This window comes from Melozone crissalis, unplaced genomic scaffold (assembly GCF_028551555.1).
Source record: "Melozone crissalis strain CALT ecotype California unplaced genomic scaffold, PUWL_Pcris_2 ptg000176l_1, whole genome shotgun sequence".
NCBI lineage: Eukaryota > Metazoa > Chordata > Aves > Passeriformes > Passerellidae > Melozone > Melozone crissalis.
In genome coordinates, this window is record NW_026535943.1 from 156992 (window position 1) to 169141 (window position 12150).

Below are 12150 nucleotides of genomic sequence, written 5' to 3' on the forward strand. Positions count from 1 at the left end.
GTTTGTCATGGTAGTTAAATGTGAGTTACATAAGAGTTACACAGGAGTTACTCGTGACTCACCCCAGCTATTGCCAAAGGCCCCAGAGGGTTGGATTGTCACGTGTATTCCACGTGAATTCGATGTCAATTCCATGTGAATCCACATAAATTCCGTGAGAACACCACAGGAGTTCCTGTTTCTTGGCCAGGAGTGCAGATCGTTGATTTATTTATTTACTTTTCTCTCTGTCCGGCCCCGGAACTTCACTCCCCTCACAAAATAACGACGCGGCTCCTTTAAGACGCGCCCTCACTCTGGCCCCGCCCCTCAACGCGCGGCTGGGGGCGTGGCTTGGCGAGACAGAAAGCGCCGGGATTGATTGACAGCGCCGCTGCCCAGTCAGATGCCAGAGAACCGGACGGGGCGGGGCTTCCGGCGGGGCAGCTGAGGCGGCGGCGCTCGGAGCGAGCGGGAGTGGGGCCGCCATGATCAAGAAGTTCGATAAAAAGGACGAGGAGTCCGGTACGGGGGGGCTGGCGGCGAGGGGAGCGGTGCTGGGGCCGGGAGGGCGCTGAGGAGACGGCGGGGGTTGGGGTGAACGCGGAGTGGAGATGAGGAAGGTGCTGAGGTGCGGGAGATGCTGAGGGAGGTGCTGAGGTGAGGGGAGATGCTGAGGTGAGGTGAGGGAGATGGTGAGGAAGGTGCTGAGCTGAGGAAGATGCTGAGGTGAGGAAGGTGCTGAGGTGAGGAAGGTGCTGAGGGAGGTATGAGCTGAGGAAAATGCTGAGGTGAGAAATGAGGTGAGGGAGTTGCTGAGGCGAGGGAGGTGCTGAGGGAGGTGCTGAGGTGAGGGAGATGCTGAGGTGAGGAAGGTGCTGAGGTGAGGGAGATGCTGTGCTGAGAGGTACTGAGCTGAGGGAGATGCTGAGAGGTGCTGAGGTGAGTGGGATGCTGAGGGGGTTTGGAGGTGAGGAAGGTGCTGAGGTGAGGGAGATGCTGAGGTGAAATTGAATTCCCAGAGCAGCCGTGGCTGCCCCTGCATCCCTGCAAGTGCCCCAGGCCGGGCTGGAGCGGGCTGGGCTGGTGGAAATGTCCCTGTTGGTGGCAGGAGGTGGAAGTGAATGATCCTTAAATCTCCTTCCAGCCCATGCCGTGCTTCTGTGGTCTCTCATCTCTCTCAGCTCAGGGGAATTTGTGTTTCAGCTGTAGGGACTGACTGACAAAATATTTCTCCCCTCTGGTGACAAATCCAAAGGAACTGGAGTCAGTTTGCTCTCCCTTTTTGCTCCCTTTTTAGAGAGGGTTTTATCCCTGTCTCTGCTCAGTGCAGATGTTTCACCCCTAAAAAAAAAGAAGAGAGAATTGATTACATGTATTTATATAATAAACCCTATAGAATAGAATAAACCCTATATATTTATATAACAAACCCTATATAATAACCCTGGCCCTGGAATGCCCAAGGCCAGGCTGGACAGAGCTTGCAGCACCCTGCTGTTGGTTTTGGGGTTTTTTCCTATTTTTGTTAAAATTTGGATTGAAGTGTTAGAGATAGAATTCTGTGTTTAGGTTTAGATGTTTGTTATTTTTTATTTATAAGTTGTGACTTTTACCGTATTTAATTAAAAGTTATAAAATAGTGAATTTTTTTATATAAGGTCTATAAAGGTTAAACTATTTCATTAAGAAATTATATTTCAATTATATTTACTTTTAATTTTATAACTCAATATTTGGAGTTTGTAACGTGGATTATTTTAATTACAAAACATTATTTAAACTTAGGAAGAAGAAGGTAAAGACCAAGTATTAGTTACTGTTCTAAAATTTTTATTTTTTGTTTTATATATATATTATATAAAATTTAAATAATTATGTATTATATAATATTGCAATATAGTTTATATTATATTATGTTATATTATATTATATTACATTACATTATATTACATTACATTATATTATATTATTTATATATAATATAATATAATATATATTATAATATATTATAGCATATGACATAATATATTATAAAATAAAATATATATAATAGATATAATGATATATAATAATATATATATAATAAAACAAGTGGATTAGGAAATTATATATTTATAATGATAGTTATAATGAAATTAAGAAAGTGGGAAAAGGAAGTAGTTTTATGTAAAGGCCATCTATGTATTAAGAAGTATTAAAAATATTTGGTATATGAAAGATAATAAAAGGTATTAAAGGTTTGAAATAGCAAACAATTTTCTTCCTCTCAAGTTTTGGGTTTTTTTACCTTTATTCTTTCTGTAACTCTGAATTTACCACTTAAGGAAGTGGATTCAAAGCTGCTGGCCAGCATCAGTTATTCCCAGAGGAATGGCACTGGTTTGGGGTGGTTCGGTTGAATTTTGGGGCTGTTCCTGTGTGCTCAGCCCTGCTGGGGTGTGAGGAATTCATTTCCACAGCTGAGAGGTTTCTGTTTCCCCAGGCAGTGGCTCCAACCCCTTCCAGCATCTGGAGAAGAGTGCTGTGCTTCAGGAGGTAGGGACAGTCCCAGGGTAATTCTGTGTAATTCCTGACTGCTTGTGGGGAAATGTGCATGGCCAGATCCATGGAATTCATTGAAACCACACAAAGTGTCAGTAAATTATTTTATCTGCAGTTAATGAGGGGTTTTTAGGGTAATTAGGTGACACGTGGCTTCTGCCTCCCATATGGGCATGTGGCATCTCAGGGGGCTCTTCCTGAAGAAAAAATGTTTTATTTTCAGGCATTTTTGCCACTTCCAGATGGCAGATTGAGTTGTTTGTGCTTTGTTCAGATTGCTGCAAAAGAAAGATTCAAGAACCCATTCTCATATTTACACAGACTCATATTTAATACAAATAAAAATTACAAGCTGCTCTGCTGGAAACAGATTCATTGAATTTTGAACACATTCTCTGAGACACATTTAATACAAATAAAAATTACAAACTGCTTGGCTGGAAACAGATTCATTGAATTTTGAACACATTTTCTGAGACTCATAATTAATACAAGTAAAAATTACATGTTGCCCAGCTGGAAACAGATTCTTTTAATTTTGAACACGTTCTCTAAGACACATATAATACAAATAAAAATTACAAGCTGCTCTGCTGGAAACAGATTCATTGAATTTTGAACACATTCTCTGAGATATATGTAATATAAGTAAAAATTAGAAGCTTCTTGGCTGGAAACAGATTCATTGAATTTTAAACACATTTTCTGAGACTCATATTTAATACAAATAAAATTTACAAGCTGCTCTGTTGAAAACAGATTCACTGAATTTTGAACACATTTTCTGAGATACATATTTAATACAAATAAAAATTGCATGTTGCCCAGCTGGAAACAGATTCACTGAATTTTGAACGCATTTTCTGAGACTCATATTAAATAAAAATTACAAGTTGCCCAGCTGGAAACAGATTCATTGAATTTTGAACACATTCTCATAGAATCATATTTAATACAAATAAAAATTACAAGTTGCTCTGCTGGAAACAGATTCATTGAATTTGGTGTTAAAGAGAAATAATCATTGTTGGGATCTGTCCAAGCAGAATCTGTTTCATCCCCAGGCACGGCTCTTCAATGAGACCCCCATAAACCCACGGAGATGCCTCCACATCCTCACCAAGATCCTGTACCTGCTGAACCAGGTAACTGTCAGCATTTCTCTCCATCCAGAATGAATTTGAATAATATTTGAGTGGGAAATATTTAACATTTTTAGTGGGAAAGGTGTTTTCCACAGGGAAAACTCTTTGGGAAACTTCCATCCCTGTGGAGGGCGTTTAGAGCAGAGAACTGTGGATTCCCTGGGAAGGACAGGATGGTTTCTTCCAGGAGAAAATCTCCAAGGAGGGATTCCTGCTGTGTGGGAGGGCATTAGAAAAGGAGCTGGAGATGGATTTCTCTCCATCCAGAATGAATTTGAATAATATTTTAGTGGGAAATATTTAACATTTTTAGTGGGAAAGGTGTTTTCCACAGGGAAAACTCCTTGGGAACTTCCATCCCTGTGGAGGGCGTTTAGAGCAGAGAACTGTGGATTCCCTGGGAAGGACAGGATGGTTTCTTCCAGGAGAAAATCTCCAAGGAGGGATTCCTGCTGTGTGGGAGGGCATTAGAAAAGGAGCTGGAGATGGATTTCTCTCCATCCAGAATGAATTTGAATAATATTTTAGTGGGAAATATTTAACATTTTTAGTGGGAAAGGTGTTTTCCACAGGGAACACTCCTTGGGAACTTCCATCCCTGTGGAGGGTATTTAGAGCAGAGAATTGTGGATTCCCTGGGAAGGACAGGATGGTTTCTTCCAGGAGAAAATCTCCAAGGAAGGATTCCTGCTGTGTGGGAGGGCATTAGAAAAGGAGCTGGGTTTTAATTCCTGCTTTTCCTCTCTGCTGCTTGCAGGGTGAACACTTTGGGACCACGGAAGCCACGGAAGCTTTTTTTGCCATGACCAGATTGTTTCAGTCCAACGATGTAAGAACCTGGAGTTCTGCCTCTCCCTGCTCTGCCAGCCCTGGGATTTGGGGTGTGGGAGGCAGCCCTGCACAGGAGGGGCTCTGCTGGGGGAATAAAGGGCTGGGTGGCTGATGAAGCGAAGGGAGACGACCCATCTTTGTTGATCAGCATCCAACTCCGATTTATTGATCAAATCAGCCACCTTTTATAACAGAGTTAATTAACTTCATGCAGATTGCAAAACTCGAGCTCACCATAGGTCAGAGATTACACATCAACCCCTCCTTTTGTCTTCAATACCAAGATTTGTGTTCTCAAAACTTGCTTTTACTTTCCCAAAGCAGCCAGAGATAGAATGTTCACCTGTTGTGAGAAAACTGCCTGAGAGCCCTGGTATGAAAGGTTCTCAAGGCCTTCATGTTTGTCACCTTTGCCTTCCCATACCTTATCCAAGGACAAGAAATCCACTTGTTATTGAAAACAACCTGAGAACTTCTGCTGTTTGCATAAACGTGCCTGAGAACTCCTGTTGTTTACAGAAACAGGCTGTGAGAATGAGCTGCTTACAGCAGCCTTTTACTTCTCCATCAGCTGGATATTTTCATGGCCTTTTTCCTTCAAGCCATGTCTGAGCAAAAATCTCCAGCAGATAGCAACATGTGGTTGTTGTGTGGGCTCTGAGTGAACGAATTCCTGCTGGAAAACCCGGGCTGGTGACAAAGCCTGGGCTCACAAAGCAGTGCCACTCGGTGCTCGTGGCTTCCCTTGCAAATCTCCATCTGCTTAATGGAAAATGGAATTCCAAAAGTGCAAATCTCCATCTGCTTAATGGAAAATGGAATTCCAAAAGTGCAAATCTCCATCTGCTTAATGGAAAATGGAATTCCAGAAGTGCCTGCAGATCAAAGGTGCTGCTCCTCAGAACGTGCATCAGCCTTGGGCTCATTGAGGCAAGGGATGAGAGCACCCTGAAAACCCTAAAAATGGTTTGGGAATTGAGTTTGGGAATTCAGCTTTGGGCTCAGCAGAGTGTGAGGTCCTCCTGTGATCTCTTCTGCAGTGTGTTCCATGGGATGCGGCTCATTAATTTTAATTAAAAAGGGTTTGCTCATTAGGGATTTGTCCAAGGAAGGTGTAGCTGTTCAAAGATGTCACAACATTTTTGGGAGTGCAGTGTGTTTGAAGTGTTTCTCGCATCCACATTATTAAGTAAAATATATATTTATAAAAATATCAAGTTAATTGTTTTCAAAAACTTGATGTCAACACTCCACGTGTTTCTTTTTTTTTATAACAAAATTGTTTTCAAAGCTTTTAACTGATAATTGTGAAACTTCTGAGTACAGATATGCTGCATCACTTCTTTGATAATTATAATGAATTTTTGAGTCAGTTCTTATCATTTTACAAAACATTGCTGTCTTCCTCTTCTGATTAGTTTCATGTCAGGGAGTTTGGCTCTTATCCGGGGGTCAAATGTAGTTCTGCACTTTAAACTTTGAGTTGAAAACAATGTGTTTTGTTTAAAAGCTTCTTTTCCTTTCAAAATGAAATATTTAATTTTTTTCTTCATTTATCTTTTTAAACTCCTAATTACCATTGAGTTTAATCTTTTTCTTCCCATTTCCACAGCAAACCCTCAGAAGAATGTGTTACCTGACAATCAAGGAGATGGCCAATATCTCTGAGGATGTCATCATTGTCACCAGCAGGTGGGACCCCCTCCAGAACCCGGGAAAAAGGATTTTTTACCCCTCTGGAAAAGGGGCTGCAGCTCCCTGCCTGTGGAGCTGCTACAGCTGAGGTTTTGTAGGGATACAGCAGTGCTGTGATACACCTCTGGATGTTATTTTGTTCCCTCTCTCTGGCAGAATTCTGGTTATCAAGTGGTTGTTACTTTGTTTTCCTGTGGTTTGGGGTGTTGGGGTTTTAATTCCTGTTTTGTCCGAGTTTGGCCTGGGACTTTGCAGTCAGAGCAATTAAAGAAAAGCAGAGCAAAGCCCAGTTCATTCAGAACTCTTAATTTTTTAAGAGTGAACTCTTAATTTTTTGACTGCAAAAATCGACATTGCAGCTGTTGCAAGAGCAGAAATTGCATCTGTTGTTGGATTGCTGAACACCTTTAGAAATATAGAAAATAAACCAAAGTGAACTTTGCTCAGTATTTCTAAATGAAAATTCCATGTGGAGCAAGCAGCAGCACCAAGAAACAGAATGAGTTTAGCAAAGCAGGCCATGGCAAAACAATTCAATGGGTTGTGCATGAATAGCTCAGGTTTTGATGTTGATAAATGTCAAATGAAGCTGATTATGAGGAGGCTGTTCCTCAGCAGAGGCAGAGCAGCCGGGTGGGGTGGATGTCACACAGTCCCTGTGGCATTGGGGTGATCAGGGGGTGCTAACAGGGCAGAGCAGCCACTTGGGGTGGATGTCACACAGTCCCTGTGGCATTGGGGTGATCAGGGGGTGCTAACAGGGCAGAGCAGCCACTTGGGGTGGATGTCACACAGTCCCTGTGGCATTGGGGTGATCAGGGGGTGCTAACAGGGCAGAGCAGCCACTTGGGGTGGATGTCACACAGTCCCTGTGGCATTGGGGTGATCAGGGGGTGCTAACGGGGTGTTTGGTGCTTTCAGTCTCACCAAAGACATGACAGGCAAGGAGGATGTCTATCGAGGCCCGGCCATCCGAGCTCTGTGCAGGATCACTGATGTGAGTACAGGCACTGGGGGGAGCTGGTGGGGGCTTTGGAATCCCAAAACTGCCCTCTCAATCCCAGAACTGCCCTCTCGATTTCATAACTGCCCTCTCGATCCCAGAACTGCTCTCTTCATCCCAGAACTGCCCTCTCAATCCCAAAACTGCCCTCTCGATCCTAAAACTGCCCTCTTGATCCCAAAACTGCCCTCTCAATCCCAGAACTGCCTCTCAATCCCAGAACTGCCCTCTTGTAGGGTGAATTTACAGCAGTGCTGGGACTGCTGCTTTATGGGGGCTGCCCAGTGCCCTGTGCCATTTCCAGGAGCTCTGTGACACTGGGGCACTGGGAATGTGCAGCTGGAAGGTTTGGAAGCTCCAGTTTCTATCTGGGTCTGCTTTGCTTGATGCCCTCTGCAGTTTCCAAGAGAAATGTGGTGCTGGAGCACTGGGAATGTGCAGCTGGAAGATTTGGGAACTCCAGTTTCTATTTGGGATTTCTCCACTCAATGCCCTGTGCAATTCCAGGAGCTCTGTGGTGCTGGAGCACTGGGAATGTGCAGCTGGAAGATTTGGGTGCTCTGGTTTCTGTCTGGGATTGCTCTGCTCAATGCTCTGTGCAATTTCCAGGAGCTCTGTGGTGCTGTAGTACTGGGAATGTGCAGCTGGAAGGTTTGAGAGCTCCAGTTTCCATCTGAGATTGGTCTTCTTGATGCCCAGTGCAATTTCCAGGAGCTCTGTGGCACTGGAGCACTGGAATGTGCAGTTGGAATATTTGGAAGCTCCAGTTTTTATCTGGGATTGCTCTGCTGTGACTTTGTCCCTGACCCTTCAGGACCAAGCAGCTCAAACCCACGTCTACCTTGCAGAATTAACTCCAGATTTCTGCTGAGGGTCCTTTGGATGTGAATTTTTGCTTTCTGTTGCTTTTATCCCCTTCCTCCACAGCACCCACACTCCCCTGTTCCCTGTTTCCCTCTTTTCCAGGGCACAATGCTGCAGGCCATTGAGAGGTACATGAAACAGGCCATTGTGGACAAGGTCCCTGGCGTGTCCAGCTCTGCACTCGTGTCTTCCTTGGTAAGCAAAGCAGAGATTTTTGTAAATGTGGTGTTTTGGCAGGCTGGGAAGCTGAGTCTGCTGTGCTTGTTTTGATTTTTTTTTTTTCTCTGAGATGTTTCTTCATCTCCCTGGAAAATAAGAAAAACCCACTTTCCTGTCGCAGACATTCTTCACAGAAATCCTTTCTTTCAGATTTCTGCATCTTCTGGGAAGCAAAGGCCCCAGAAAGAGAATGTAAACAATTGTTATCAGCTGCTGTAGGATGCAATAAGATGCACCTGTGATTAATTCATGTTCCATGTTTATAATTAAAAGCCAATCACAGGAGCAAGCTGGGGACAGAGTCCCTGGACACAACTTTGTTATAGATTCTTTCTATTCTATTCTTAGCTTAGCAGCTCTGCAACCTCTCTCTTTATTCTATTTAGTATAGTCATAATGTATTATATATCACATATCAATAAATCCAGCCTTCTGATCAAGAAACAAGATTCTCATCCTTCTCTCACCCCCAGCGACCCACTCAGGTCGCTGTAATACTTTCCTTTCTCTCCTCCAATTCTTTTCTTACATTTGAGTACATCAATCATAATAATTTCTAGTGCCAAATGCTCAGGTTTCTGCAGCCTGTGTAAAACATGAATTTATCTGGGGAGGGGCCATGAAATCCCGTGCTGAAACTGCAGTTCAGGATTATTTCTGCTAATACACACCAGCAGGGCAAGGGGAAGGAATCCACTCTGATTTCCTCTCCCTTTTTGAGGAGAAAAGGCTGGGAAAGATCTCATAAGTGAATATTTTTATTCGTGGAAGTGGAGCATTGTAATTTGGGACTGGGATGGAGGGAAATGCAGAGTTTACAGGGGTGTAGGATAAAGAGGGGCTGTGAAACTGCTGTGAACTCATCTCCAATCCCAATTCTTTGCAGCACATGATGAAGATCAGCTATGATGTGGTCAAAAGGTGGATCAATGAAGCTCAGGAAGCAGCTTCCAGTGACAACATCATGGTCCAGGTGTGTTTGAGGGTGGCTGTCCCTAAAAATGCTGGGGGGGCTTAGTGGCATTCTGGAGTTCTGAAGAAAACTTCAGAAAAAATATCTTCTTCTTCTTTAGTCTTTTAAAAGCAAGAATTGGGATTTTTGGGTAACAACTTGATAGTTTTAAAAAATGAATTAATTTTTCCATGATGCCAGCATGAGATTGTTAATTAAGAGCTGGCTCTGGATTTTTTTAGCCCTAAATTTCTGGAATGCCTGTCCCACAGTGGTTTTTACAGAAGGGATTTGAATCCCAGTGCTCAAAAAGTGGGAAATTCTCACTGCCTCCCAATGAGCATCTCTTGGCCTTCAGAAAATTCACCAGGTGCAAAAGATGAACCCAAATATCAGCAAGATCTCCACAAGAGTAAATTTTTGCACAGATATTCCAGACATCAGTGGAAATGGGATTGTTCTGAGTGTTCAGAATATGGGATTATTCTGTTAGTGTTCAGAATATGGGATTATTTGATAATGTTTAGAATATGGGATTATTCTGTTAGTGTTCAGAATATGGGATTGTTCTGTTAGTGTTCAGAACATGGGATTGTTTTGATAGTGTTCAAAATATGGGATTGTTCTGAGTGTTCAGAATATGGGATTATTCTGATGATGTTCAGAATATGGGATTATTCTGATAGTGTTCAGAATATGGGATTATTCTGTGTGTTCAGAATATGGGATTATTCTGATAGTGTTCAGAATATGGAATTATTGTGATAATGTTCAGAATATGGGATTGTTCTGATAATGTTCAGAATATGGGATTATTGTGATAACGTTCAGAATATGGAATTATTCAGACTCATGATCACAAAGATTCTATAAAATCAGCTTTGTTCTTGCCCACTTAGCAGCTTCATTAAGCCTTGCAGTAAATCAGTTTTATGGGAGGGAAAAAAACCCCAAAATAACTTGGCAAGGAACTGGAGATGTCCCTTTGTGCTTCCATCAAACAGGCCTCAAGGGTTTTTGTGAGGTCAGCTGTCTTTTCAAGGCTTTGGGATATCCTGAATGTGGAGTTCATTAAAAATGCAGGAATTACTGTGCAAATATGAAACCTTTGAAGTTATGACATTTAATGGGGGGAAAAAAAGGAAATAAATTAACTTTGTGGCTCTTTGGATCTTCAGGAATAGTTGAGAGTGGACAGAAAGGGCAAGGAAACGTTGCAGATCTTTGCAGCTTGTCAGGAATCTCAGCTCAGTTGAGGTTAGAAGGTATTTGTGCCAGGAAAGGACAATAATTACCCCACTTTTGGATGTTTTGATGTGGATTTTGCAGCTGTACTCAGTTTCCCTCTGTTTCCCATCCCATAGTATCATGCTTTGGGGCTGCTCTATCACCTTAGGAAAAACGACCGCCTGGCTGTGTCCAAGATGCTGAACAAATTCACCAAATCTGGCCTGAAATCCCAGTTTGCCTACTGCATGCTGATCAGGATTGCCAGCAAACTCCTCAGGGAGTCTGAGGAGGGGTAAGTGAGGGGCAGGGTTGAAATCACAGAAATTCATGAAGGGGTTGGAAACTGCTGTGGGTTTTTAGTGTTTGTGGAAATCTCCACAGAGACTGAACTGTGGTGCTGGGATAATGCAGGGACTTACCTTGAAGGGGTTTGCCAGCCTAAAAGATCCTGGGATTGGTGTGTTTGTAGCCATGAAAGGCCGGAATAACCCTTTGAATCCAAGACTAAAAGATCCTGGGATTGTTGTGTTTGTAGCCATAAAATCTTGGACTCAATCTTAAGTGATTTTTTTCCAGGCTAAAAAGCTGGGATTCTTCTTTTGTAGCCATGAATAGTCATGGACTCAAAGGGGTTTTTCCAGCCTCAAAGATTTTTTGATTTTTGTGTTTGTGGCCATGAAAGTCTTGGATTCAAAGGGATTTTTCCATCCTAAAAGATCCTGGAATTGTTGTGTTTGTAGCCATAAAATCTTGGACTCAATCATAAGTGATTTTTTTCCAGGCTAAAAAGCTGGGATTCTTCTTTTGTAACCATGAATAGTCATGGACTCAAAGGGCTTTTTCCAACCTAAAAGATCCTGGAATTGTTGTGTGTGTAGCCGTGAAAGTCTTGGACTTCATCTTAAGGGGTTTTTCCAACCTAAAATCCTGGGATTCTTCTTTTGTATCCATGAAAGTTTTGGACTTGATCTTAAATGGGTTTTCCAGCCTAAAAGTTCCTGGGATTGTTGTTTGTAGCTATGAAAGTCTTGGATTCAAAGAGTTTTTCCAGCATAAAAAATTTTGGATTATTGCATTTGTAGCCATAAAGACTTGGACTTAATCTTAAAGGGTTTTTCCAGCCTAAAATCCTGGGATACTTCTTTTGTAACCATTAAAGTTTTGGACTTGATCTTAAATGGGTTTTTCCAACATAAAAAGTCTTGGGATTGTTGTGTTTGTAGCCATGAAAGGCTGGAATAACCCTTTGAATCCAAGACTAAAAGATCCTGGGATTGTTGTGTTTGTAGCTATAAAGGCTTGGACTTGATCTTAAAGGGTTTTTCCAGCCTAAAATCCTGGGATTCTTCTTTTGTAGCCATGAAAGTTTTGGACTCGATCTTAAATGGGTTTTTCCATCCTAAAAGGTCCTGTAATTTTTGTGTTTATAGGCATGAAAGTCTTGAATTCAAAGAGTTTTTCCAGCATAAAAATTTTGGGATTATTACATTTGTAGCCATGAAAGGCTGGAAAAACCCTTTGAATCCAAGACTGAAAGATCCTGGGATTGTTGTGTTTGTAAGTCATGAAAGTCTTGGACTTGATCTTAAATGGGTTTTTCCAGCCTAAAATCCTGGGATTCTTTTTTGCAGCCATGAAAGTTTTGGACTTGATCTTAAATGGGTTTTTCCAACCTAAAAGATCCTGGG

The 12150-nt window shown here is 42.2% G+C and overlaps 1 protein-coding gene across 1 annotated transcript in view; it reads left to right on the forward strand.

Annotated features, from left to right (window-relative positions):
• The first annotated feature begins 419 nt into the window (after nucleotides 1-419).
• COPG2 (COPI coat complex subunit gamma 2) overlaps nucleotides 420-12150 on the forward strand; it is a 30711-nt gene continuing 18980 nt past the window's right edge. The window contains exons 1-9 of the mRNA XM_054293654.1: nucleotides 420-504; nucleotides 2465-2517; nucleotides 3588-3668; nucleotides 4426-4497; nucleotides 6112-6191; nucleotides 7116-7191; nucleotides 8164-8256; nucleotides 9167-9253; nucleotides 10597-10754. Coding sequence (XP_054149629.1) covers nucleotides 468-504; nucleotides 2465-2517; nucleotides 3588-3668; nucleotides 4426-4497; nucleotides 6112-6191; nucleotides 7116-7191; nucleotides 8164-8256; nucleotides 9167-9253; nucleotides 10597-10754 — 737 coding nt within the window. The 5' untranslated portion in view covers nucleotides 420-467. The remainder of the gene's footprint in view (nucleotides 505-2464; nucleotides 2518-3587; nucleotides 3669-4425; nucleotides 4498-6111; nucleotides 6192-7115; nucleotides 7192-8163; nucleotides 8257-9166; nucleotides 9254-10596; nucleotides 10755-12150) is intronic.